We start from the raw sequence: 26,507 nt of genomic DNA on the forward strand, positions 1-26,507 counted from the left end.
TTTTGAGGAGAATTCCTAGCCAGATACCCTGCCTGCTTTTGTCTGAGCCACTTGACCTCCCCCTGCTTGGTGTTGAGGGAATGTTGTACACAAAATAATCCTTGTGTGTTTTTTCATGTGAGGCAAAAAGAGGCTGACCTGAGAAGGTGTCCACCCCCTCAATTTTTCAACTGCAATGCCCCCATAGTACAGCCGAACCATGTAAATAACAGAAGCCTGTCCAGGATGCATTACATAAGCTCTGTGTCATTATTTTACAATTTCTATAAATCTGCCCTTTTTGTTTAAAAAAAATCAATGAATTGTGTGGTCTGTAAAATGTCAGAAAATAGTTGAAATGTCCATCACACTTACCCAGAGCCTATGATTATGTTTTGAAATGTCTCGTTTTGTCTGACCAACAGTCCAAAACCCAAATACATTCAGTTCATATTAGAGAAGACTAGGAAAATCAGCAAATATTTACATTTGTCTGGCTTAATAAACTGGCTTACCAGACTGGAGGCAGTGATTTTGTGTGTTTTGCTTCAAAAATGACAAACAATTAATCAGTCTGATTGATTTACGACATGTCCAATAAGCAGTCACTACTAGGAGGGTCAGTAATGGATATCCATTATGTAAGATTAACTATTTTTGATGAATTATACTTCATACACAGACCAAGGAGTGCGTTCATAGTTAAAACGTATTTAAAAAGCAATCAAGTTTTTACACTGTGATTCTGTCGTGTTCTCCATTATGGAAAAAACAGTATAATATTTTAAGGGACCGGAACTGAACTCACTTTGTATTTTCCATTCTCCCATTATATGACTTATCCCTCGTGTTGTCTTTCCGTCGACCATGAACTTGTTGAAAATTGAACCGGAACTTTTTTTTGCTGTTTTTCTCAACATTTTTGCTGCTTTTTTTTTTGCTGCTTTTTTAAATTCATGGTCAATACACTTCATTTATATGACATCATAACACTCATTTTTGAGTTAAAAAAAGCAAAAAGTATGAATCATTCTGACTAATAGTTGAGATCAGAGGATGTTGAGCGAATCACAGACGGTATATATGTCAAAGTTTAGGCAGGATACTGTATTAAAACTGTATTCATTTTTCTCAAATGCTATCAAATTAAATAAAACACCCACAATTCAATGGAAGTAATCATTAATTTTACCTGGGAAGAATGATGCATGGGTTCCATACAACGTACATGCATGCATCCAACTTTGGATCAATTTGGTTGTAAGAAACCCATATTTCTGATATAAAAAAAAACTTTTAAAACGGGCCACATTTGACCCGAGGACAACACAAGGGTTATAACATGCCCAGAAGACATTTGTTGTGATGTGTATGCAACGTCCCTCCTGTCCTGGAGATTTTTCAGGACCATTAGCTTATCTTTGTTTTTCCTGGGGGCCGTGAAGCCAACACGGCAACTTCAACGGCGACAGCGAGGGAGTCCGGATCCAGTCCAGCCTGGCACTCCGCTCCATGTTTCACTCCCGCCATTTTTAAAAACCACCTCTACTTCGGAGCAGTGAAAAACACTCTAGCATTTAGGGGCAGCAGATGACCCGGCGCAGCAGCCAGGAGCACAACAGTCCAGGATGGGGGGCATCAGCAGCAGCTGAATTCAGAGAAACTGGACCAGGGGCCGAGGGGAGAGAACTGCTTTCTGCTCACTCTTGGGTCACTTTTGTTGGATTTATTCCTCGGTCCACCACACCAACATGCCATTTGCCAAACGAGTCGTGGAACCTCAGTTTCTGTGCAGGCATCAAACCCCAAACGATGACCCTCTGCTTTTCGAGGACCTGGTCTCCATCAGTAATGTGGCTCTATCTCGGACCTTGCGGCAGCTGTCGGACCTGGCCAAACATGCCTGCTCCATATTCCAGGAGCTGGAGAACGAGCTCTCATCCACCAGCCTGCGGGTCAGGGGGCTGCAGAGTAAGATTAACAGACTCCAGCAGACCTGCTCCGAGCTGGACCCCAAACAGGAGCCAGTGCGTGAGTACTCTCTCTTATTATCTGTTTTATATAGAAGCTACACGCGCATGTCCCGCGCGCGGTTCTGAAGGAAAACGGCACGGGGCAAACACGCACGAGGAGCGGGCATCTTTTCCACTTCTCACCGTTGACTTCGGACTACATTTCTACAAGCAAATAATGACGTAGATAAAACATGAAGTTAGCTTAGTTTACCACAAGTTGCATAATATTAATTCGCTGCAGAAATGATACCGTAGTAGCTTAAAAACTCCTTGAAAGTACGAGAAAGTCGCAGTTAAATCATTGTTGACCGGCCACCGTCACCAGCGCACGGTAAGCCAGGCACATCTGATTTCTTTACCATTTTTAGTTAGCTTCGTTGTTTTTGTAGACATTCAGTTAGCTTATTAGTTCATATTGGGAGACACGCGCTGCTGTTTTCATCTCTTCCCACGGAGAGGGGCGTGTGTCAGCCTGTCTGTACCTACCGAGCGAATGCTACCGTAGTAACGTTAGCCACTTAGCTATTACATTGCTATAGACAGGATTTCTCTCGTGGAGTATGGCTTCATATAACTAGACTTACAGTTACAGGTAACTTTGTTAATGACGCACATTGGTCCAGGTGGGAAGCAGTTAACCTGTGTGATTGCGTCACAACGTCGATATTTTTAAATTTAAAATCACCACTGAGTGTCAGTGGCAGTTGATACAGATATAAGCATGAGTTCTGCTGGCCACTGATATATGTTGAGCCAAAGTGTTTCAAGTTAATGATGCTCTGCTCCTCACAGTTGTCCTGCTTGTGTGTTGAACTTTGCTTGACCACCAGTGAGAATTCATTACCCTGATAACACAGCATGTGTCCATTGCCTGCCTCTTTTTTCTGTCTCCCCCCTGAGTGACTGGGGTATTTATGTATAAACCCACTCTCCAGGAAGCACATAGGAAACCTGTGCGCCCCTCTCTCTCCCCGTAATTGTCCAGCCTGGAACAGGTCCTCCAGCTTGGACATATCCCAGTGCATTTACACTGCTTTAGTTTAGAGTTCAGCAAGTCCTTGCATGTTCCCCAGACCCTGCTTCCTGTGGTCTGTGAATGGATTAGTTTGCCTGTGGGTATTTATCTGCTGCCTGCTAAACTCAAAACACATACATGACCCCTCTTAAACCTGATTTAAAATTGGGAGACGTCTGCAGAGATTATTTTTGCCAGCGCTTGTAGCTCCTGTTTGAGGCAACATTTGCAGGCTAGTTTTCCTGGCCCTTTGCTGTTTGGTCTTGAAGAGAGTTTGAGCCTGATCTAAAGAGGCTCCATCAGTTCATATTTGCAAGTACGCTCCTTTCTGAGCTGGGTGGAAGCACATTGTTTTAATGGAGGATTATAAGTGACACAGAATCTAGTTTATTGCGAGTTTATCATAGTTTTCTTTTGACAGCTCTCTGTATCTAACCAGACTCCATGTAAATTAATCTGGGAAGCTACTTTGATAAAGGCAACTCTGAAAATCAGTGATAAAAGAAAGTTATTACAGCAGTGTTGTAATGAGAGCAATATTTTATAAGTATCCACAGCTCAGGATGTGATTAAGATGCAGTTTAAAGATGACACCTAATGGCAACATTTAAGTCAAATGATTTACTGTGTGATTCATCCCACGTCTACAGGGTGGAGTGAACATGTTGGGATGAAATGATCAAATCCCTCCATGCTGCATGTTGTAGGGTACACAGGATCTTGCGTGCTAGGTTACCACATAACCCTCTTTTGCCTGCAAAAGCCTAATTACTCTTAATTGTGCTTTTCATATTAATGTGTGTCAGGGGCAGCCTTAAACAACAGAACCCTCCCTCATCTGAATGACAATTAATGTAAATGGAGCAGTTCAAGGCACTGGGAGCTTGGAAGAGGTGTGGGGGGGAGGGTGGTGCTTTTATGATGCGGCTTTGACTTGTCTCTGAAGGACACAGCTGCAGATTCATTGGCCATATTGGATTATGCACAATCAGATATTGACCCATTGGTAAAGGATCACAAGGGCTGTCCCTTGTGAGCAAACATGCTGTTTAGAAGAAGTTGTTTTTCTGGTGGTGCATCAGACACAAATCATTTGTGTGTAGTATTGTAGCTGTTTTCCAGTTCCCTCTGTGGTGATGTCTGAATGCAGGTATATTTTTTGCAGTGTTTTTTTTTCTTTACTTTTGTGCCATCTCATAGCCAGCTTTCAACACCAGCTGTACAAAAGCTGTACTAAGTAGCCAGCAGGTCCATATATAGTAGCTTAGGTGATGCTTCTACTGTCTGTGATTGATCACCATGGCTATTTATACAATGGAATCCAACAATATAACACCAGATATGCTTTTAGACAAACAGTACACACTTTAAATGTTTCTGTAAAAATGAAAAATAAGAAGTTGTCTCTGTTTGGTAATCTATTTATCCAAATCCATGTGAAACACTCTTTTTTTGCTTTCTCTTTCTCTGACTCTTGTCCACTGCCTCGCACACACTTCAGCAGACGTTTACGTACCAGGAGCCTGGCATGTGTCCCTCAGCCCTGTGTTTGGACAGCTCTCCTGTGACACCCCATCAATGTCTGTGTTTGACTACCATCACAGCTCCTCTGCCAGACTGGGCTCTGTAGCACTACAGAGTCCCATGTTAGAGCACTCTGCTGGGTTTTAAGTTACACTAGGCTCAATGTGGAGGGGGAGCTGTAATTCTTGTGGCGGCAAGTGGCCCTCTGTTTTTTTTGGTCCAGGAGCACATGGCTGGCAGTTTACCACATTCCTTGTACGGGCCGCCCCAGAGACTGTCTCACAACACCAAATAGAGAAAAGCATTAGTCTCACTGATCCACTCAGTAAAACTGAGAAAAAACTTTAAGCACAGCAGAACACAAGATGCCTCACATTTCTGTGTCATCGTGCTCTTTCTGCCCATTATGGATAGAAGAAGTCCATCATGCATTAGTGTTGCAAAACGGTGTAGTCTTACATGACAATCTTGTGACTTTAAAGTATTACGTTTAAAGCGATAATGTTATTGGTTGTAGAATTAGAACATAACCCTTCAGTACAACTGTAGTTCACTGGCGAAATTGCTTTGAACAAAAACAAAAGGTTTTATTTCACACATGTATAATTAGGATAGTTATGTGAATACAAATTGAATTCCAAGAAATGTTGAAAAATGTTTGGAAATGTTCCCACATAAAAAACAGCCAGGATCAATATCTTATCTTTTAGATAAGTGTTTACTGCTAGTACAAATACATTTGACCAAATGTGCAGAATTTGGAGATTTTACTCTGAAGTTATACATAATTTACTAACCAGCTGACTAATTCAGTTTGTTTTAAAACTCTAGTAGAACATTTGTAACTGTCAAGTTCATTGAGCTTAAATGTCTGAACTCAAAGAAATCAGCTTGACACATACTAGCCTACATGTTATTTATTTAACATTTAAGAAAAGACAAGGGCCTGCAGCAGGGAACATTTCTCACAACTTTGCTTTAGGTGCTTTAGGCTTTCCACTGTGCTACTTTTCCGCTTGCTAAAACCACCCCTTGAGTAAGATTGAGCACCATGTATTTATTCTCTGCAGTTGCCATCCTCTCTGTTTCTTGATTTCACTCCAGAGCTGGCCTTCCACTTCAGCACTGTGACGTTCATGCAGCTCTGTTAGAGCCTCGTTGCCTGGAATGAAAGCTTCTGTGGACGGCAGTAGCACATCATCTATGCGACTATAAACTGCACGAGAGCGGCTTAGACCCAGAAACCACATTAGCCTGCTGACAGTCCTTCTCTTCTACATGTCATTGACCCAGTCCCGCTATTACTGGGACTTTGATTTCCTAAGTGAGGCCGCAACAGCGAGTCAGTGCACACTCCATCCGAGGTCAATAGCAGTCGATGTTAGCATACTCGATAGAGCTTCAGATAACGCAGGAATGAAAATATTTCACGGTGAGTGAAATCAACATTTTTTCAGTAGTGTCCTCTTTAGTGATTCTGTTTTTTAGTTTTTTAGTAGCTAGAGTTCAATATATGTGGTGATATGGGGTGGGAACAGATGAAGAAGAATGAACTTTATGCCACCAGCCTCAATCTCTTTCCATAAAGCGAACAAAGACTTTAAATCATTCACACAAAGAGAAGAATTACATCAGCGAAACTTGGATCACACTTTAGAACGGGATCCAGAGCCTCTCCTCCGCTTTTCTCTTTCATTGTCAAAACCGTAAGCATATTTCTGCAGGTCCAGACAACCTGCCGTTGATATTGTACCCTTGCTAATTATAGAGCACATTTCAAAGACTTGCTCATTTATTCCTGCACCTTCCCCCTCTTCCCAGACAGAAACTGAGAGGGCCGAGACAGCCCTGATGCTATGCCCTGTTGTTTTAATTTAACTGTCATGTCATCCATTCTATATGCACTCTTTGTGTCTTATATTCAGCACTCTAACTTTGAATTTTTGGGACCAGAGTATGAAAAAAAAGTACCAAACTATGAACAAACCAATGGCTTTGTTCAGTATTCTACATTGTAACGTGATAATATGGTATAAGCACGTTATTGTCAGCAAATTATTTTTTACACCAGAGTGTTTGACATTGAAATGAGAAATGCGGTCTTTGTACCAAGTTGAACTGAAGGTTTCCCCTTCACTCCATTAACTGTGTGTGCGTCTCAGCACCTCGGCCCCCGGTGGATTGCTCGGCCTGTGATTGAAGTGGTTTCTGCTGAGCCATTCTGTCAAGTCAAGCATTCCAAGAAGCCAGTGACCAGGAAACCACAACGCTCGCTTGCACTTCTGGGACCTTGCACCCGACACATGCTCCCTAAATTGGCCTGGATGGCTGGTGTGATTAGGGGAGATGGGAAGAAACTGGAGTTAGGGGTTGAAGCTGTTTGCTTATGAAAGGAGACGTTTTGTTAAAATTAAGGTTTTTCATTGCTTTTCTTGAGGGAAATGTGTGAGTGATTACACTTTACATTCCTGCGGTGGGACCCTCCACGAGAGCAAGTGCTTCTTAGTGTGGCCATCTATACACTTACCTAAAATCCCTCTGCTGGTCTTCTTTATATTTTCAGGCATATAGGCATTTGTATTAAGTGTGTTTAGGGCCTCTCTGCTGGAATGTATACATTCCTGTTTTTGGAACGTCAGGTTCCTCCAGAGGAAGTTAAGCTCTAGTTTGTTGTTGGTTAGAGTGCATTGTTTTTTCTACTCAATAGGGGGCCATGATAAGTTATCTCCTTGCCCTGAGGTGCGTATGTGTCTCTCTCACACACACACACACGCACGCACGCACGCACACACACACACACACACACACACACACACACACACACACACACACACACACACACACACACACACACACACACACACACACACACTCTTATTAAATAACACTCCCCAGCAGTCATTACTCTTTATAGAGTTCTGAGTGTGGGGCTTAGGCATCAGCAGTACAATTCAAGCCTGTCCTGAAGAAGAGATGGGGGGCAAAGTCATTTACCCCCTGACCTCAAAAGCCTGCTGACCTCGAACCCTCCCCCCCCTACACACCCCTTCAAATCACAAAAGAGCAAACACAGCCGCCTCCATCTTGTTTACCACTCGGCCTCTAAAGACTTGAGCAGCCAATTAGAGGGGATTTTACGTTTGACATGATACTGAATGGCCACAGGTCAGCGGGCTGACAAAAAACAGTCCAGAGCTAGGCATGATTAACCTGTCAAAGTCAACGCAATAACTTAAACTAAGTCTTCATCCCAGGCTGTCACTCATGGCTGGAGAAGAACTGAGCCATGACCAGCTCCATGAAAAGTTTTGGATGCTCTTTATCCTTTACTTCCTCCAATGGTTTTGAACTACACATTAAGCTGCAGCAACATTTGACTTTTCAGCATTGAACAACACATAAAGTACTTTGAGTCAGGTCAGTAATAATGACCTGTGGTACCAAAAGCAATTACAAGCACTGCCTGTAATTTCAGAATAAAGATATGTCTGACCTCAGCTCTATTTATTCAGGATAGATATTTCCTCTTCTTGACTCTACGACATCTGCGTAGCCTTCTGTTTGAGCCCACATGTAGCTGTTATTCTAAATACTGTAGCTGAGACTTCAAGATTTTGCCCAAAGATCAAATAAATACACATCAGACTTCAAGTTAAACTAAGTTTACTGTAGCATGCCGTTAACAACACCTCCCCACATTCTTTTCCATGGCAACCTAGAGAAATATTGACAGCTCACAGGGCTATAAAACGTTTGTCGTCTACTCTTTGTCTTGCCGCCACTATAGCTGGAAGCATTTCAGGCCACCTGTGTGGATTTCTTCTCCCAACTCAGAATGTCTTTAAATGATATGATCTTCCGCTCCTCTACAGTCCCTCCCCCCAGGCCACCACCGTCACAAAGACAGACTTAAATATTACGCAATGGAATTATTCTTACAGAAATGTTAAGACACATCTCGGGATCTTTGCAGGAGGAGAAGATAAAAGTAAAAGTAAAATTCGTATGAGTCTCCACTCCTTACTCACTTATCTGGTGAGAGAGATTAGTAGGAAGTGAGAGATAAAGGATCAGAGATGTTGAGAGTGAATCACAGCTGTATAAAAATAACCTTATATTAACTAAATCCTCCCATGCTCTTCTGCCAATAGGACGTTTTATGTCGCAGTTAATTGTTAACCTGATGCATGTATGCTAATCTACATTTTACAATGGACACTTTCAAAAGCTATTCTCATCTAACACAAACCCAACGTGTAAAAGCGGTGGGTGGTGGGGAAAATGTGCGTTAAAACTGACTTGGTATTTTAACAGGAAGGAAACATGAAGTTGTAGTCTTTGCCATGCAGGTGTTTAGACTGGGATTTGACTGGAATGTGAACTCCCCTTCCCTCGCCGCTGTATACGAGCCAGTGGATCAGCCAGGTTGAGTCTTTAATGTTGAAAGAGCCTTTTCATCAATCATCCTACCATCAACAAGTGATGCAAAAAGGAAAGCACCTGTGGATATGAGGGTGTGTGTAAACGGTTTAGGCTAAGACTATTCTCTTCACAAGTAAAATTTCTGGTGTCAGGTTTTATTTTCAGTTCGGTGGGACAGTCGGAGTAATCTCATCCAAGCACAGAGAGATAACAGAATATTTAAAGCAAACAGTTAATTTAGTTTAGCATAAAGACTGGAAACAAGGGGAAACAGCTAGCCTGGCTCTATCCAAAGGAAGTCACTGCACCCGGCCAAGAAATAGTCCGGCACATATCCCCCCATAAATCACAACTTATCATTTTTACACATCAGTTTTTATACTAATTAAACAAAAATATACTATATAATGTGGTAATTAGTGAGATTAATAGGTCCTGGTCGGTGGATTTTCTTTTTTTAAGTTCGGACAGAATCAGGCTAGCTGCTTCCCCTATTTCCAGTCTTTATGCTAAGCTAGGCCGCTAGCTTCCCGTAGCTTCATATCTAATCTCACTCTTTGCAAGACAACATATATTTCCCAAAACTATTATTTTAAAGATTTGATTTGGATGTCATCTCTCTTCTTGCCTTTTGATTGGAATAGTAATTACATTCAACAAGAACCAGAAACTAAACTTCCCCTCGAACAGACTCTACTATCGATGAAGCTTCAGTCAGAAAGTATCTTCTGCCATTTCATATTTTCTGTCTTGTTTGTGGCTGTCTGATGTAATGAGCAATCCTCAGGCCAGACTCCCTCGTCATGGTCTTATCTGCTTCCTGCTGTCTTTGTACCGTCCTGTGGGCCCTCACTTGTCACACTGACTTACAAATTTAGTGCAAGTGGTGGAGGGCGCCCTGTAGCACGCTGATAGAGTGTTTGTGAACGAGCGTCACTGACCTGGACACAGAGGTTTTCGGTGCGCTGCTTCCCATTACTTCAACACCTTTCCACTAATGAACAGTTTTGATGCAGTTTTGTTTCTTTTTCTAACTTTTAAAGGGAAAATGCCCAATCCCACCTGATATAAATAATGTATTAGCAGATAGGGAATTCTACTTGGTCCACTCCTTCATTTTTTTCATATCAAACATATTATGTGCATCAGTTTAATGCTCTAGTCTGGATAACACTAATCGTGGGACTGAGAATGAGCAGAGGTATCCTGGACCGGTCAACGTGAGAGGACGACTCTCCTCCAATCGGCTCATTGTGCTATGAAGCACGCGCAAGTTCACCCTCCTGCACCGGCTTTTGTTCCTCCCTCCTTTATACCCTCCTCCTCCGGGATATTTCCTCGCCACCCGGATTCATCTTTTATTCTTGCCAGTGATTTCTGTGCCTGCCTGCTCCCTCAGGCATTTTGTATACTTTGTTCTTCTCTTCTGACGGCTTTCTCTGAGCTTCTGGGTCTCTCCCGCTCTCACTCGTCTCTGTATCCCACTTTCTCATTTTGAGATTCAGCCAGTCCCGCTCCCAGCAGCCCCACTGGGGAGAGACCATCCTGCTATAGCAGCAAAAAAAAAGGGCTTATGCCATGAAAATGGATGACCTGCTCTCCATTATGTTCTGCTTATTAGTTAGCGATTCTCCAAATTAAACATTTACTGACCACTAATCAATGTAGAATTGATGCCTGGTACTCTGGGTAAATTTGCATGGGTTAATATTTGAGTTTCTGAGTGCTTATATATATTATATTCACTGCACAGTAGGTTTTTGTAAATGAGAGGACTGAGCTCACTGTACTCTGGGAACTTCACTGCAGTCAAATGAGTAATCAAATGTCCCTTGGCTCAATCTGAAAGAGAAACCGGGGTCATTTGATTTCCAAGTAAATCCTTTTGGTTTTTATTATGCCCAGTGTTACTGATCTCATGACACATCCAACTTCCACACAGCTCTTACCATTAGACATTTAATTATGAGAAAACAGGAAATCCTAGCGTAGCATCAGTCTATCCCACACGTTGCCAAGGAATGGATTCTCACCCTGAATAAAGATCCAGTTACCAATCTAAAAGTTGCACTCTCAGAGCTCACTGGGGAGTTCTGACTTGGGAGGGAACTTCCACTGACATCTGAGTACTGAAAACATGTATTGAATGAGACATTGTATTGTTGCTTTGCCACAGTGAAGGTACAGAATTAAATCGTCTGACTCCACCTGTCTCTCCAAAACTGTCTGGAGCTTTCTTGCTGTGAAACAGTTGTGTCATTCTACCTTAACAACCACGTTTACTGTCCACTTGAGAAGCAGAGATAAAGTACAGTTCATCATGTGGAGAGATAACATCTGTGTCGCTTAGTGATGCTGAGTAGTCTATAGCTTTAGTGTGACCAGTATGTTTGTACTCAACACTGAACTGGTTGGGAGTTGGAGACTGGGAGAAAGAAATAAAAAATACTATTTGGGACAAACCTAGTTTTATATCCTCCATCATAGCTGCTGTTGGGCTTTTGTGATGATTTGCCCAGTCTGTCTTGGCAACCTCTTTACATCAGGGAGCGAGCCACCACAGAGCAATTTACTGTTAGAGTTTGTGTATCATTTTTAGTCACACGTTAGATGAATCAAACTAGCTTTTACTTCTGGTTTTCCGCTCTTGCTAAAAGAGCAGCAGTAATATCAAGCAAATTACTGGCATGCTTTTCAAAATGTTTTGTACTGAAGGGACTGCACTTCAGTGCAAAGTGATAAATAGAATCTGAAAACAATATGCGACAGGAAGAAAAATTGCCCAGAAAGCTTTTCCTCCTCAGTTATTTCGTTAAAGTTATGAATGCTGTGGGCGACAGGAATCAACAGCTCTGTAATTCAAAGTCTAAAAAAGCAGCTAAAAAAGAACTAAGGTGACTTCAAACAGGAAACAGTATTGAAATAATCCTTTGATGCCACCGTGCAAGGTGTGCAATAATGATGCCAAAGGTCATTACAGCTGGCAAAGCTTTGAGTTGGTTTTCATATGAAACATGACCTTGTGGAAAGCCGGTTTGCTAAATTTTCTTTAGCAGTCTAGCTTACCAACGTATGTGTCATTAGTTGGACACACATTAATACCATTTTAATTTGGTTTAAACAAGGCATACAGTTTTAGTGACTACACTTGTGGTTTTGACTTGTTTTCACTGACAGTCCCTGGAGAAATAGTTCCTGGAAATAGCTTTTGTGACGAGTCATTTATGGGAAATGCGAGGGCTGTTGGCCACTGTTGCATCACAGAACTAATGGACGGTCAGCCTGCTGTGGATTGTTCACATCAGTTTATCTGAAGAGAGTATTCCCTCCCTCAGGCTCAGACTGAAATGGTAGCTGGACATGATCATGGGGGGAAAGTACCTGAAGGTGCTGCTGTGTTGTTGCCAGCTGATAAGCCCCATCTGTTGGCCACCAGCCCGGAGCCCATAGCCCTATGGAAAGTGTCTTTCATTAGAAGCACGGACTTTCATTTAGACTCTCTCCCGGGAATACTGCTAAACTGTAACCAGACATCAGGATTTGTTTGTGTTTAACTTTTTCCTTGTGTGGGAGGCTGAGATATTTTGTGAAATGCGTTTTCTTTCCAACTCTAGGTCAAACATTCCCAAATAATTCCATACAGTGTGAGGCTTATATTTTTCAAGACTCATTTCATACACTTATCTTATAATAAAAATAATGTGGCAAATCCTGCGTACTGACTAAAAATACTGACGGGGTTTAATGAAACCCGACGTGATTCTGAGGAGCTCAGCAGTTAAAAAGTGAGCCTGATTGTCACTGGTGCTTGTAGTTTGTATATATTTTTTTGATTATAGTCCAACAACCAATTAGTCCCCGGACATGATGTATATCAGTCTCTCCGTCTGCTTAATAAAGATATGCACATTATCTAACTGGAGGGGTGGATTGGGAATATTCAATATTTTGGCTCAGGTACGAGCTTCAAAACCTTTTCTGAACTTTGGAACAGGCAAATCATGCACATCCATCTGTGTTTGACAGGTTTGTTCTGCTATTTATACACTACAGATTTGACTATATAGTCTGTCAACCGAGGCAAGGATGCATTTGCATTCAAAGTTTGTGACATAGGGTATGTGGTCAAATGCATCTCTGACTACCTCATGTGACTTGACCAGTAGCATCCCAGTGTGTCCACAGTACACTCACACTTGTGTTTAGAGCTGTCCACTTGTGATTCAAACACCCAAGGTTGGATTTAGGTCTAAGCATGAACAGGACCGGCTAAATCAAAAGCCCATCCCACTCCCAGAGTCTCCACCAGCCAGTAAATGGGAGCAAAGTGGAGGTGAGTCAGACGATTCATCTAGAAACTAACTGAGATCCAGACATAAAGGCACTCGTGTAAATAAAATGGAAAGCTGGGCTTGAATGGCTGCCATGCTGAAACAGACCGCCGTTGGAGCGAAGGCCTACCCTAGCAGATCTCTTTGTGCAGGCGAGCTGCATGCCAGCTGGCTGGCTGCTGGGAAGGTTTGTGTGACTCATTACCTCTCCATTGAGGGACACAAAGCCAGACCACGCTCGCCCGTCAGAGCTCAGAGTCTCCCAGCCTCCCGTCTTCACCTTAATGTTAGGTCAAGTTCACAGCCTCCATGCTGGGGTAGCACTCGGCAGCTTCATCCAGCAGCCAATCAGTGACAGAGATCTCAGTCACGGGACGTGTTTGAATGAGGCTCTCAGTAGGAAGTCTCTCCATTCACTTAAAGTTTGGACAGTTACCTTGGCAGCACTTTGTCTAAAGGAAGAAATGTCCTGGTTGAACCCATTTGGCAGGACACATTGATGCCCATTGATTTGAATTCTTTCACTGCATGTGTCCTTAAAGTCTCATTCCCTGTTTTATTGCCCCTCTGTTTGTTCACTCTGACACTAAATGCCACGGTGGCACCAGCTTGTGACAAAAACGCCTCATTTATCACCTTGATGATGTTTGTTCATTCCTGTCATAATGGCGTCATTTTTTTTGGTTAACCCAATGAACCTTCTTGTTAGTTTGGACGAGGTGTACTCTGAGGCGGGGAGAGCTGTGCTAAGCAGTGTTTTATTTTGAATGTGTGTTTTTAGAGGTGCAGGGTTGCAGGGAGTGCATAGAGGTGGATCAAAGACTGCTTCATTCTGACAGATGACAATAACACAATGTAATCTAAAGCATATGCAGAATGTTTTAGGAGATCCAGGTTGTAGAGCTGTGATGTAGGTGTAGATACGGTGTGAAAAATACCTGCTGTGTTATCCTGGACTTGAAAACATAATAAACTGCATACCAAGGGAGATTATAAAGACTTATCAAAAGCAGCAACAGTTTCTCCACTTTTCTTTGCTCAGTGTGTGTGTGTGTGTGTGTGTGTGTGTGTGTGTGTGTGTGTGTGTGTGTGTGTGTGTGTGTATTTTTCATCTTTGTAAACCAGCTCATATCAGGTTAACCCTCTATCTAAATGTGGGAACCTGTGTGATACATTGCCGGGGCCATCTGTGACTCTGCAGATGGCCCTGCTTGTTAAAGTGGGCCATGGAAGGACCCTGTCGTCTACCCAGGACGGGACAATGGAGATTACGAGTGTCTGATCTCTTGGTTTAAACACAGTCTGCAGGACTGCAGGACACGGGGAGGGGCACACTGCCCTGATCTTTGCATCGCACCACTGTTGTTTCATCCACATCAAGGAATGCTAAGATGCACAGGCTTTGCCAGGCCTGGGCCAAGTCATTTAGCCCGTCACTGAGAGTGACTGAGATGTATTTACAGAACACAAGTTATTAGGTTATTAGATGACGTCCTCAAATGTCTTGTTTTGTCCACAACTCAAAGATATTCAATTTATTGTCACAGAGGAGTGGAAAACTAGAAAATATTCACATTTAAGAAGCTGGAATTTGATAATTTATACTTTTTAATATACAAATGACTCAAACCGAATAATTGATTCTCAAAATAGTTGGCGATAAGTTAAATAGTTGACAATTAATCGATTCATCTTCACAGCTCTACAAGTTATCTCATGTTTATGAGGCTGGAGAGTCTCAGTTTTAGCTCTGTAGGCCTTTCTTGTATGCAGGCCATTTGTCCTTCAGTGGCACTCGTGCTGCCTTTTGTTGTGCCTTTTTATGGTGGCTTTTTGTTGTAAGTCAGGCTTAAGAAGAGGGTATTCAAAAAAGTGGAAATCATTTACAGAGGTCCAGAAATTTTGGTTCTTTTAATTTTTTCCATTTGATCAAGCACTCCATTTGTCCATATGAAGCACACGTTCCCACGCCCTATTTGGTGTTCCTTGTTTCTTGATTGTTGTTGACGTTGGCGCTCTGCCAAAAAAGATCTGTATGCTCAAACTGTAGGGCTGAAACGTAGTATTCAGGCAGCTGGGAGAGTGCGCAGAAGATACTCTATCGGCAGGGGAAGGAAGGAATTAACTTCTTGTTAACATTAATTATGTGGTTTTAGCGGCACATTCACACCTAGAACAACATATTCTGCCTTGCTCTGTGGGCTGTGCAATGAACAAGTGCATCATGAAAGAAGATATTGGGGGTGTCTTACTTTGTAAGTGGTTCAGGGATTTAAACCAAATATTTGTTTATGACATATGTGCATGTGTAGGCTGTGTTCTTACTCCCCGGGGGGTCTACAAGTTAAAGGAGCACTGATCCTGATCTTATTAAGGAAGTGTCGGCCAGCTAGTGAGAGTATAAAGTCACAGGAAGAGTGCACAGCTGATGTGCTGGGCGTCGTCTTTGGTTATTTATCAGAACGAGAAGGAAACATAAGACTGTGAGATGAATGTCTTCATCAATGTGATCATGGAGTACAGATACTGTTTTGTAAGTGTGTGTTTTAGCATTAGGTTGAATACTGAGATGTTGCACAATAATCACTTGACTGGTTCCTCTTCCCACAGCTTTTGTTTGCATGACCTCTGCCACGAGAATACTTAAGAAATCGGAGATGTTGGGAATGATCCAAGGCTAAGGTATCCAGGAGTGATTTACCTCTTTCTTTCTCATCCGTGAAACACCTTTTAATTTATGACCTTGTGTAAGGGAGTTGAACAGTCTCAGAAAATGTCTCAAGGTGACTTTTGAAGCTAAATGATAGAGGCTGCATCATAATTACAAAGCTCAAATGTAAGCCATATATTCAGTCATATATCTTATTATAGCAATTCCACTGTAATATTGTATGGACATGAATCACTGATTCATTCCATTGTCATTCCGGATTTATGTTTTTGTCTGTAGAACAAGATATTCATAATAACAGCCAATGAACTTAAGGTTTAACCGTAATATATGGTCGGATAAAATGTCTTCAAGATGTTTCGAGCTAGCCTAAACTCTCAACTTAAGCTTTCAATGCCTTTTGATAATCATATTGCACCATACGCAAAGCCAAATCCGATTTCATGCTGAACAGTTGTGACAATCAAAGACTGCTCTAACATAATTCAGAGCCATTAACATTTCAGAGTTTCATCCATTCATTCCACTTAGACCATCTCAGTGCTTCTATTATATTAAACGCTTAAGGCATCACACTCCTCTCCACAGACAACAATGTATGTCTAATAGCAGTACACAGGGATACATGGCTGTCCGATGAAGTCATGTGCCGAGCTTCTTCTTTGAAAGGCACTGGGCAGCTGCTTCCCCGTTCTCCATCTGTGAAATGTATACGTTCAACACGGGCCTTTGTTGCTCAGCGGCGATGGCACTGACCCAAGGTCAGCGGTTTGAATCCCACTGTGGCTACCCATTGTGAAAATATACACACTCATTTGATTTTGTCCCAGTTTAATTTGGACCAGGTGTCATCCCAACAGCTTTATAAAAGAAGCTGTGATGTCAAAAGTCATACAAGGGGAAATGGAGGTTGCTATGCAAAAGAAGATAAGAAAAGCATCTGCAAAATAACTGCAAAATTAAATACAGTAAATACAGGGCCAGTATCGCCAATACCGAGACGATACCGATACTTTTTTAATAATTAAAGTGGATTCATCATCAAATTGCTAAATTGAATGAATTTTCATGACTTTAAACATTTTTGTGATTTTTCCAGGACATTTTTCCAGTTAAAACCCAGGACAGAATTTTCATATGCTTACAAATTTGTTGTGTGAACACTGTATCTTACAGCCTTTTTACAAATTATACAGCTTTCCGTCGTTTCATTTTTGGCCTGAAAATCTAGCCACACGGCGCTTCTCTTCCTCTCTGCCGTTTTTCTGCTCCGTCTCTGTCCTGCTTGTGTGTGTAGTGCTGGCCGCCGCCGCGCCTGGCTGCTTGCTTGCTTGTTTGCCTGGCGCCGCTGAGTCACGTGACGGTACAACATCAAATCACAAGAGGGGGGAAGAGGAGCAAAGTGTGCCTGCTCTGTGACAGGAGCGGCACTCTAAAGCAGCGCCACTTACACAGACACAGGTCGCCTCTTTGATGAAACCGCAGCGGTGCATACTGGGGAGAAACTAAAACTAAAGTATCGATCTCATTACACTGGGATTGATCAATATCAATACCAACGTTGGTATCGATATTATCGATATTTGGATCGATCCGCCCACCACTACCATCTGTCTGTTTTGAGTGTGGGCAGAGGGAATGCAAGGCGATCTGTGTTGTCATACTGCCTAGAGGCTGATCAGCCTCTCAGTTGTGTGTGCAGCGTGTGAAGCACAGTGTTGGGAAAGTTCACTTTCTACATGAACTAGTTCAAAGTTCAGTTCACAAATTAAAATGAACTAGTTCAGTTTATAGTGGTTTATAGTTTATGGTTCAAAATTTTGAACCAAGTTCACAGTTCCAAAAATGAACTAGTTCATAGTTCTTTTTTTCCATATGTTGCTGCGAGCTATTATTTTTCAAAATTATTGCCACAGCCCATATAGAACCACAGACAGCAATTATTTTATCAGTTTTAACACTGAAACTATGCGTCAGATTTCATCTTCATCTTCATATCCAATCAGTTCAACGTGCCGTTTCAGGTTAGCTGTGGATGGGACTGAAGTGCAGATTTTCTTTTTGAAAGCCGGCGGGCAAAGTTTGCACAGAAATGTAAGATCTTTCCATCCTCACCGACCTTGTCATAAAACTCGTTTAAATAATCATACGACGCCTCCGGGCTGCTTTGTCGCCTCCACGCTGCTTTTTGTTTTGATGACCAATGCGGCGGTGCGACACTGGTGGCTGGTGTTGCCAGATTGGGTGTTTTTTCCGCTACATATGAAGGCCTGTTTACGGTGTGTTTTAGCCGTGGTTTGGGCCTGGAAGGCTCTATAGAAATCTGGCACCCTATTGGACGAAGTTAAACTGAGAGAGCGTGGCGTTCACAGACACCAGAATGAACGAGTTCACATGTTCATCAGGCAGTAATACAGTACGTTCGGTTCACGTTCGAAAATTCTAAATATGAACGAGTTCACGAAGTATCGTTCAATGAATGCGTTCAGGCACAACACTGGTGAAGCAGATTATAGGTATTTGCTTTGTAAAAGTTACTTTTGGCTCCTGCAGAAACTTTTTGCACACACCAAAGCCGGTTGAGCATGTTTCGAAAACCATTTGTAACATTCTAGTTTACAGTTGAAACAACACTTAGGTTACGAGTCATGACTGCAAAATAAAAATAAATATGCTCTACCAGTTTGTTGGTTACGAAGAAGACCACAAAAAACCACCAGGTCAAATGATTTGTAAAGATTGTAAAGGCAAAGAAAGTTGATCTCTACTCATCAGGTTGTCTTCGCAAATGTTTATGAGGTGCTTTCAAGTGCATTATTTCCTTCTACTTTCACACATGGGTTTGAAAGCAGAGGTCAGTATGACCAGAGGAGTCTTGGCTTGGTATGACTGTTACCATGGCAGCAGTAAACTCAAACTTGGATGCTTTGATTACATGGTTCCATTGATTATCCTGGCTCACACAAAATCGCCCAAGCCTTGTTTTATGGGGGGCACTGAATATATATTGCTTTCTGGCTGACTGTGTGATGGTAATGGGTTTACAGCAGGTTTTATAGCCTCATTTGCTGCATCACAATGTGGAGAAATACACCCTGTTTTTAAGATCGCATAAAAATTGGTCTGTTTGGCAGCTGCAGCATGATTCATGCAGTCAAAGTTAACTTTTGTTTTCGTTTATTGACTCACATTTGCCAATGTCTGTTGATGGCTGCGTACGTGTAGAAAACTGAACAAGACTTACAGTAATTATTAATGTTGCATTAGCTGTTGTGATTTAGTGGATTTAATTGGCAAGTGGTGACAGTCAGTGTGGATGGTTGGTGGCTGGTGTTGTAATCGTGTTGCTTATGTTGACACGGAAGGATGTCTGTGGGAGGGGCGCTGATCACTGACACAAAGAACCTTTTCATCAGACCTTCAGAAGAGACTGAATCTTTTATGATAAGATGTCAAAGAGGAGGTCAGTGCTCAGTCATTGGAATTTCACATAGAACTTAGGAAAATGTGCGGATGCTCCAATGTCTATACAGTGTGAATCCTCGTTATTTTTAACAATTTATTTTAGGTAGAGGTAGAGCTACTGGGTAACAAATGAGTCACCTCAATTAATTTGCATATTCTCCTGATCCCCTGGATTATGATGTTGTATTTAATCTGTCTTTTGTGACGCCATGGGATTCATCCAAATAAGTAGCTTGAGGTCTGTTTTATGGGTTTGTGTCAGCCTCGTCAGTGTTTTTCTTCTTCTAATCTCAATCAAAGTTGTTGTTTTTGTCGCTCAAAGGCCTACGTTGCTCCTGTCGCACCACATGGCTTGTGTTGGTCACGCTCATCACTGCAAGACTAGAAAATCTGAATGGCGAGCTGAGGGAAAGAGGAGAATAACCTTACAGTCCTGACATTCCCAAAGCCCTCAGGGTGAAGGAATATAGGGGTGGATATGTTCCTCTGAGTGACCAGATGTGACCTGTCCATCTGGACTTTTACTCTCTGCCATGCCACAGAGCTGACAGAGGAAACTGGAGGTGTGATTTTTGTCATTTTGCTCATGTTTCTTGTCAGATATCACACCACAAATACAGTGTTTTCACACCAAAGAGAGCGAAAAGCCCAAACCACAATCCACTGAGACCTCATTTCCCTCCATAAACAAACTGTAGAGGGCCTCCAGAGGGACCTGTCTAGATCGCGATTACTCATTGTGCATTACTGCACTTGAAGTTCAGCACGCAAACATACACACACACACACACACACACACACATTGAGCAACATACACACACGTACATCAGATGAGGGCTAGTTGAAGTCCTTCTGTCAGGAGTTACGCAAGGTAAACCAGTGTAGCAAACCTTACTATGACCATAGTTGTTTGGTGTACAAAATGTCAGAAATCTGAAAAATGTGGATCAGTGTTTCCCAAAGCCCAAGATGACGTCCTCAAATGTCTTTTTGTTTTGTCCACAACTCAAAGATATTCAGCTTACTGTCATAGAAGAGTGAATAAACTATTTCTTTGTATTTATTTATAAACTTCATAAAAACTTACATTAACCGATTAGGCTAATCAATTATTGAAATGTTTGACAATTTATTTAATAATTGATTAATGTCAGCAGCTCTAGAACCAATGCTACAGTAACCAAATACTGTATCTTTTCTGTGCTCTCAGACATTATCTCCACATTGTTGTCGTTTCTGATCAGGTTGGATCCTGTTATTTGGCAGTTCAGTCACACCATTGTGATTGCCTGCACCTAATGTGTTATGTAATGCTTTTTTATCAAAAGTATACCATTAGGAAAAGAAAGGTTAATGCACTATTTCACCTTTCACCACCCTTTTTTGGTTTGGAATAAACATTGAATGTGACCATTGGTGAAACAGATGAGAGCAGTAGCATACTGCATATTGGCTTGAGGCAGTGTCTTGCCAGCAACATCTGCAGCCCTACATTTAACCTCCGCCTCACAGCTGCCTGATGCTCTGTACATCACTTTCATCCATCCTGTTGCTCATTAGGATTTTGGGCTCAGGGCCAGAGGCATTTCGGCTTACAGGAGGTGTTGACCTGTGATTCAGTTGCAGTGTCTCATCACTAGTGCTCACCACTTTTTACTCTGGGATTTGTTGTCTTTAAAACGCTAGATTGTTTCAAACCTGTGCTTATAGCTCAAAACCAGTTTGGATCCTTATTGTAGCAGCTTGCAGAATAAGATTTTTGGATAGTGTGATAATAACAATTCTTTATAGATTCATGTATATGATATTCTTTTTCAATTTTATTATAGATATATATATGAAATAGTATGCAGGATACATTTTCCTGTGTATAAATTTAGAGGCACATGAAAGACAAAAAGGTTTTGAACTCTCTCCTAATTTGTGTCTTCCTTTTTTACCCTCCTGGAGTGAGACACAGTTTGTCCATCACTAAACGGCTGCAACATTTTCACATACAATAGGCTGTTTCTATGAATTTTAATAAAACAGAAACATAAGGGTATTTACCTGACCTCAGACAGATCTCTTTAATCTGGGACACTGGTTGTCCCTAATCTCTTGGTTAAAGGGGATCCCGTGTTAGGTGACACACTTCTGTGCCTGTGAAGTTTGCTGTCACTGCTGATGACCTTTATTGGGGCAAAGACAAAGCATGTGGAAAAGCCTTCTTTCTTCTCATTAATATTCAATCACAAGCTCCTCCCAAACAGGCGCGGGTGACATCTGGTGTGCTGCGGGCCCATGTAGCTGACCCAAGCCACCTTTTAATCACATGTTTTATTCAGATATCTGCCAACTTGTACTAAGACCCGGCCTGTTTGTACCTTGATTCATTTCAAATACTTATGGCTCATTTGAATACTTTATCCACCTTAAAAGTTGTGAATTCTAGTTTAATGAAAGCATGATCATCATACAGTTGAGTAGCTTTTAGCAGACTTTCAAATGAGCAGACAAGCTTAAAGGAAGTTAGATGAGAAGATTGTTACCACTCTCACGTCCGTACAGTTAATATGAAGTTACATCCCGGAGCCGGAAAGCTTAGCTTAGCAGAAAAAACTGGAAACAGAGGGAAATGTCTAGCCTGGCTCTGTCCAAATGTAACTAAATACGCCTAACAACCCTTATTGAGCTCAATTGTTAATACGTTATATCTCAGAACTTCCTGGAGTCTCTGCTGGTTGCTTGGCAACCTCACAGTGTGACTACCAAACTTCAGAAAGTTACTTTGTCCGGCCAGGACATAGTCCCACACATAAGGTAATCCCCAATAAAACCACAATGTGTTGTTTTAACACTTGGGGTTTTTGTACGAATTAAATTAATTAGATATAATGTGTTGATCAGTGATCTTAAGAGATGCTGATGGAGGACTTTTGCATTTAAACAAAGCCAGGCCAGCTGTTTCCCTCTGTTTCCAGTCTTTGTGCTAAGCTAAACTAAATGGTCTCTCGCACTATTTTTAGCATTCAGACATGACAGTGGTATCTTCTCAACTCTGAGCAAGAAAGTGAATAAGTGTATTTGCCAACTATTTAACTATTCCTTTAATATAAAAGGAGATTATTCATCAAGTGTTTGAACATACTATTTGATTTTAAACCTGACTTACTATAGGGATAACTTTAATTCTTAATAACAGGGATGCAGTCTGCAGTGATGTTATGATCTGTTAGCAGTAAGTGGGCTGCTGTTTAACGCCTTCAGCATATTTCTTCATATCTCCCAATCCTCTTGTTCATGATTAGAGGGTCTGTAGAGCTGCAGTGAAGCTTTAAACCCACAGACTGGATCGTTGGAATGAGTTTTCCATTGGGGCCCGCCAGGACGGGATAAACTTGTAGCTCGCGGTGATGTCACTCTGCGTCAGATACAAAGGTGATGTGATTACCAGCCTAGAAATCACTGTCAGACTGTGGAGACCAAATTACCATGCGTGTTCCCTCGGCTTCGCTCTCTCTCTCTCTCTCTCTCTCTCTCTTTCTCTCTCTCTCTCTCTGCGTCTTCCTCGTCTCTCTGTGAGTGTTCCTGTTGAGCCTGGTTCACCCTGCTGTGATATCATGCCCAGTGGAGCCAGACTAATCACAGTCACTTCCCAGGATCATTCCCACACTGTGTAAGCCATTCATTCTCTAGACATGGGATTGTCCCTACTGCTTAGTCAGAAAAGTAGAAAAAATACGGCATTTCTTGCTGAACGTCAAAGTTAAGTTAGGTTATTTTCCTTCAGTGCAGTCCATCTTTTCTTTTTCTGTTTTTCCTCTCACGAGGGCCGGCCTTGTGAAGTGACTGCGCCAGTTAAAGTTCCTTATCATATTGTTCCTCTTCTTCAAAGGGAGCTTTTTCTGCACACAGGGAACCACAGGAACTATACAAGTGCCTTGTGTACAAGGTTTCGGTGGCTCTAAAAGCATTGTTGGCTTTCCTCTCCACTCGCATTCTTGCAGCTCTCTTGAGCAGCCTCCTGACCACACAAGAAGGATAACGCAGAACAGTCAAGGAGAGACGGAGGAGGTTGCCAGTTATCAAATATTTACTGTTTGCACTGTAATTCTTGTGTTTGCGTGTTGGCAGTGTGTGAAGATCCGGGACATCAGGAAGCAGATTAATGAACGTCTGACAATGTTTTGGTTGTCGGAACCCGAGGAATTAGAGTTTAATTTACAGTTACTGATTAGTGAAGTTAAGAGCTCATAGATATTGTTGAAGACGAAACCAACCACACAAACAAACAAACCAATGACTCCTTTCACAAGATAAAAGCTGGTTTAATGGGAGGGGTTGGTGGTCACGCATTACTGAGTGGTGGCTGCTGAGTCTGGTGTCTTTCACATGTGTAGAAAGGACATCTTCCCCCCCAATTCCCCATCCCCACCCCCGCACACACACACTCACACTATATACACATTTCTCCCTTTACTACTTCTGAAAGAAGCCTAATGCTTGGGTTTGGTAGATCCTTTCTTAAATCTCCCTTTCCCCAGAGTCTGCAGTGTGCACTGTAGCTGCCACTGCTTTAAACCAAGACTGAAGTTACACATTGAATGGAAACGTTTAAGTCACTTGGCCTCATTCTGCACACACAAAACCATGTTGAGGCACAAAGAAAGGTGTTTTACGATACCATGATGCCCAATTTTCTTAATGAAGCACACAGTTTGAATATAAATCCTAAATTACCTAGAGAGTGTATCAACATTCACAGGAGTTTGAAGTATTAACACTATTTTACATCTCTGCAGAATAAATGGAGGAGTTGGCTCAACGATTCTTTTCTGGAATAATTCAGAATTGTCTGGACTATAAAATGACAGAAAATGGTAAAAATGTCTGTCACAGTTTACAAATCAATCATATTTCCTGGATGGATTGAGATGTCCCTGTTGCAGCTGTATCAATATGTCTTGCATTTGACAAAAACTGGTGACAAAATATGTTTCAGAGAGTACAGTTCGAATTGAAGGGCGTGGAACACTTTGCAGAGAAACGCGACAAAAGTGTAACGTGATACACCCAGATGAGTTTAAACACTAAATATTTACAGGGGATAAACGCACAATAGTAACTTAGCAGAAGTTTACAATCATATCGAGCTGGAAGGTCAGTCAAAATTACAGCTGTCCGTTAAAAACGCTCATTTTGAAAAGAAGGTGGGTGTAATTGTTCCCAGGTTGCCTTAGCTGCTACTTTACAGAACCTGCCTTTAGTCTGTAAGGTTGCTCTCTCACACAAGTTGCAGGAGGATGCAATGAGAGAGGGGAGAGAGGGGAGAGAAGGAAACTCCGGTCAGGTTCCATGTGATATGTGGACCGGAGCAAGCAAATCCTCTGAGCTGTGTTGCCAGGCAAGTTGAGCTAAAGCTGCCTGCTTGTATTTCTACTGGCCTAGTATTTGTGCTGAGAGAGGCAGATAATGATTCTGTAACTACAGATAGACTGAAACATGAACACTGATACTAGTCTTTGCAGAATGGATTGCTTTGGAATGAGAGGAAAAGGTTTACTGAGAGATATGAGCAAAATGTGCTGATTTAAGATAGCTGTGTATGTTGCTCAATGTGTGTGTGTGTGTGTGTGTGTGTGTGTGTGTGTGTGTGTGTGTGTGTGTGTGTGTGTGTGTGTGTGTGTGTGCGTGTGTGTGCATGTGTGTGTGTGTGTGTGTGTGTCCTTCAGTTTGTGCAGAAAGATGGACACAATTCAATGCAAAAAAGCAACATTTTACCAAGTATGTTCATCTAATTTCTAGTTAAAATGTCCAATAACATTTATCACCTAACAAGTGATATTTCAGTGAGATATAGGGACATGTTTTTAGACGATGCTTAAATATCTTAATTGAGAGTTTTGAAAAGATCTTTTGAGTCATATCTCAGATAACAAGATATTTTTTTGACATTGCGTAAGGTTTTTAAGATGCTGTGATATTTGTAATAGATAGATTGTCTCGTTTAAAGAGCATATCTTGTTCCATTGGCAGATTTGTTTTTAAAACTTATTTTTGAAGTGGCCTTTTTCCAGTGAAGGATTCACTTTAGTAGTGAAAGTGCTCGTGTGACGTACTACTGTAAAAGCTGTTTACTTAAGAAATTATGCCCCTAAATGGGGAAGGTGAATGAAAAGAGAAGACAATGAAATCATCGTGCTTGGTTGGCTTCAGTATTGAGGTCGGCGCTGTTCACACACACACACACACACACACACACACACACACACACACACACACACACACACACACACACACACACACACACACCCCACAGCAGAGGGACGAGGAGAACTAACACACGCACAGTAACAATGCAAAGCAACGCCATTGGCTAACAGACCACGCACTTCTGGCCAATAGCATGCGGAGATGATACTGTATTTGTACCCCACGGAGCGTGATTACCTATTCAGAGTGTTTTTATCGGAACTTGTGTAAAGCAGGAGACATTGCAGCCTTTTTTTTTTTTTTAAAGTCTATAACTTGGAACTTGTGGAGCTGCAGTTTCGGTTTTGCTGGTTTAAATATAATCAATGTGGTCCTGTAAAACAACCAATCTAGTCTTTTTGGGTTTCCCTCTCAGTAAAATGGGCTTTTAAGTGCAGGAAACCTAATCTTAGTCCAATAATCTGTTGTAGGCGATCAATCAGATGATAATGAACTGTCAGCTTGTTGTTGATAACCTGCTGACATTTCACAGTGAGATCAGAACAAGAGCTGAGTGTTGTTTGGATGTTTAAACTCCGTTGCGCATCCAGAGCTGATGTCATGTGAGTTTTACTCCGGCTTTTGGTTACATAATGTGAGCATGTCAGGCAGGGCAGGGCCTGCGATGACTTCATAGTCTCTTGGCAGAGCGTGTCCACTTCTGAGGTATTTTCTGGGAAGTTATATATGTGTATTTGAAACATGAGAGCTGCTGAGAATGGCCAGCATGAGCTTGATAAGAAAATATGTCCTAATTGATGGACATAACCCTAATCTGTTTCTTTAGTAACCTCCTGGTGTTGAATATTTCACATAATCGTTTACAACCTAGAAATAGAGCAAGGAGGTGC

The 26,507-nt window shown here is 41.8% G+C and overlaps 1 protein-coding gene across 4 annotated transcripts in view; it reads left to right on the forward strand.

Annotated features, from left to right (window-relative positions):
• The first annotated feature begins 1,539 nt into the window (after positions 1 to 1,539).
• nhsa (Nance-Horan syndrome a (congenital cataracts and dental anomalies)) overlaps positions 1,540 to 26,507 on the forward strand; it is a 63,789-nt gene continuing 38,821 nt past the window's right edge. For all 4 annotated transcript variants that reach the window (XM_039811121.1, XM_039811122.1, XM_039811120.1 and 1 more), the window contains exon 1: positions 1,540 to 2,010. In XM_039811121.1, coding sequence (XP_039667055.1) covers positions 1,731 to 2,010 — 280 coding nt within the window. In that variant the 5' untranslated portion in view covers positions 1,540 to 1,730. The remainder of the gene's footprint in view (positions 2,011 to 26,507) is intronic.

This window comes from Perca fluviatilis, chromosome 9 (assembly GCF_010015445.1).
Source record: "Perca fluviatilis chromosome 9, GENO_Pfluv_1.0, whole genome shotgun sequence".
NCBI classification, from domain to species: domain Eukaryota; kingdom Metazoa; phylum Chordata; class Actinopteri; order Perciformes; family Percidae; genus Perca; species Perca fluviatilis.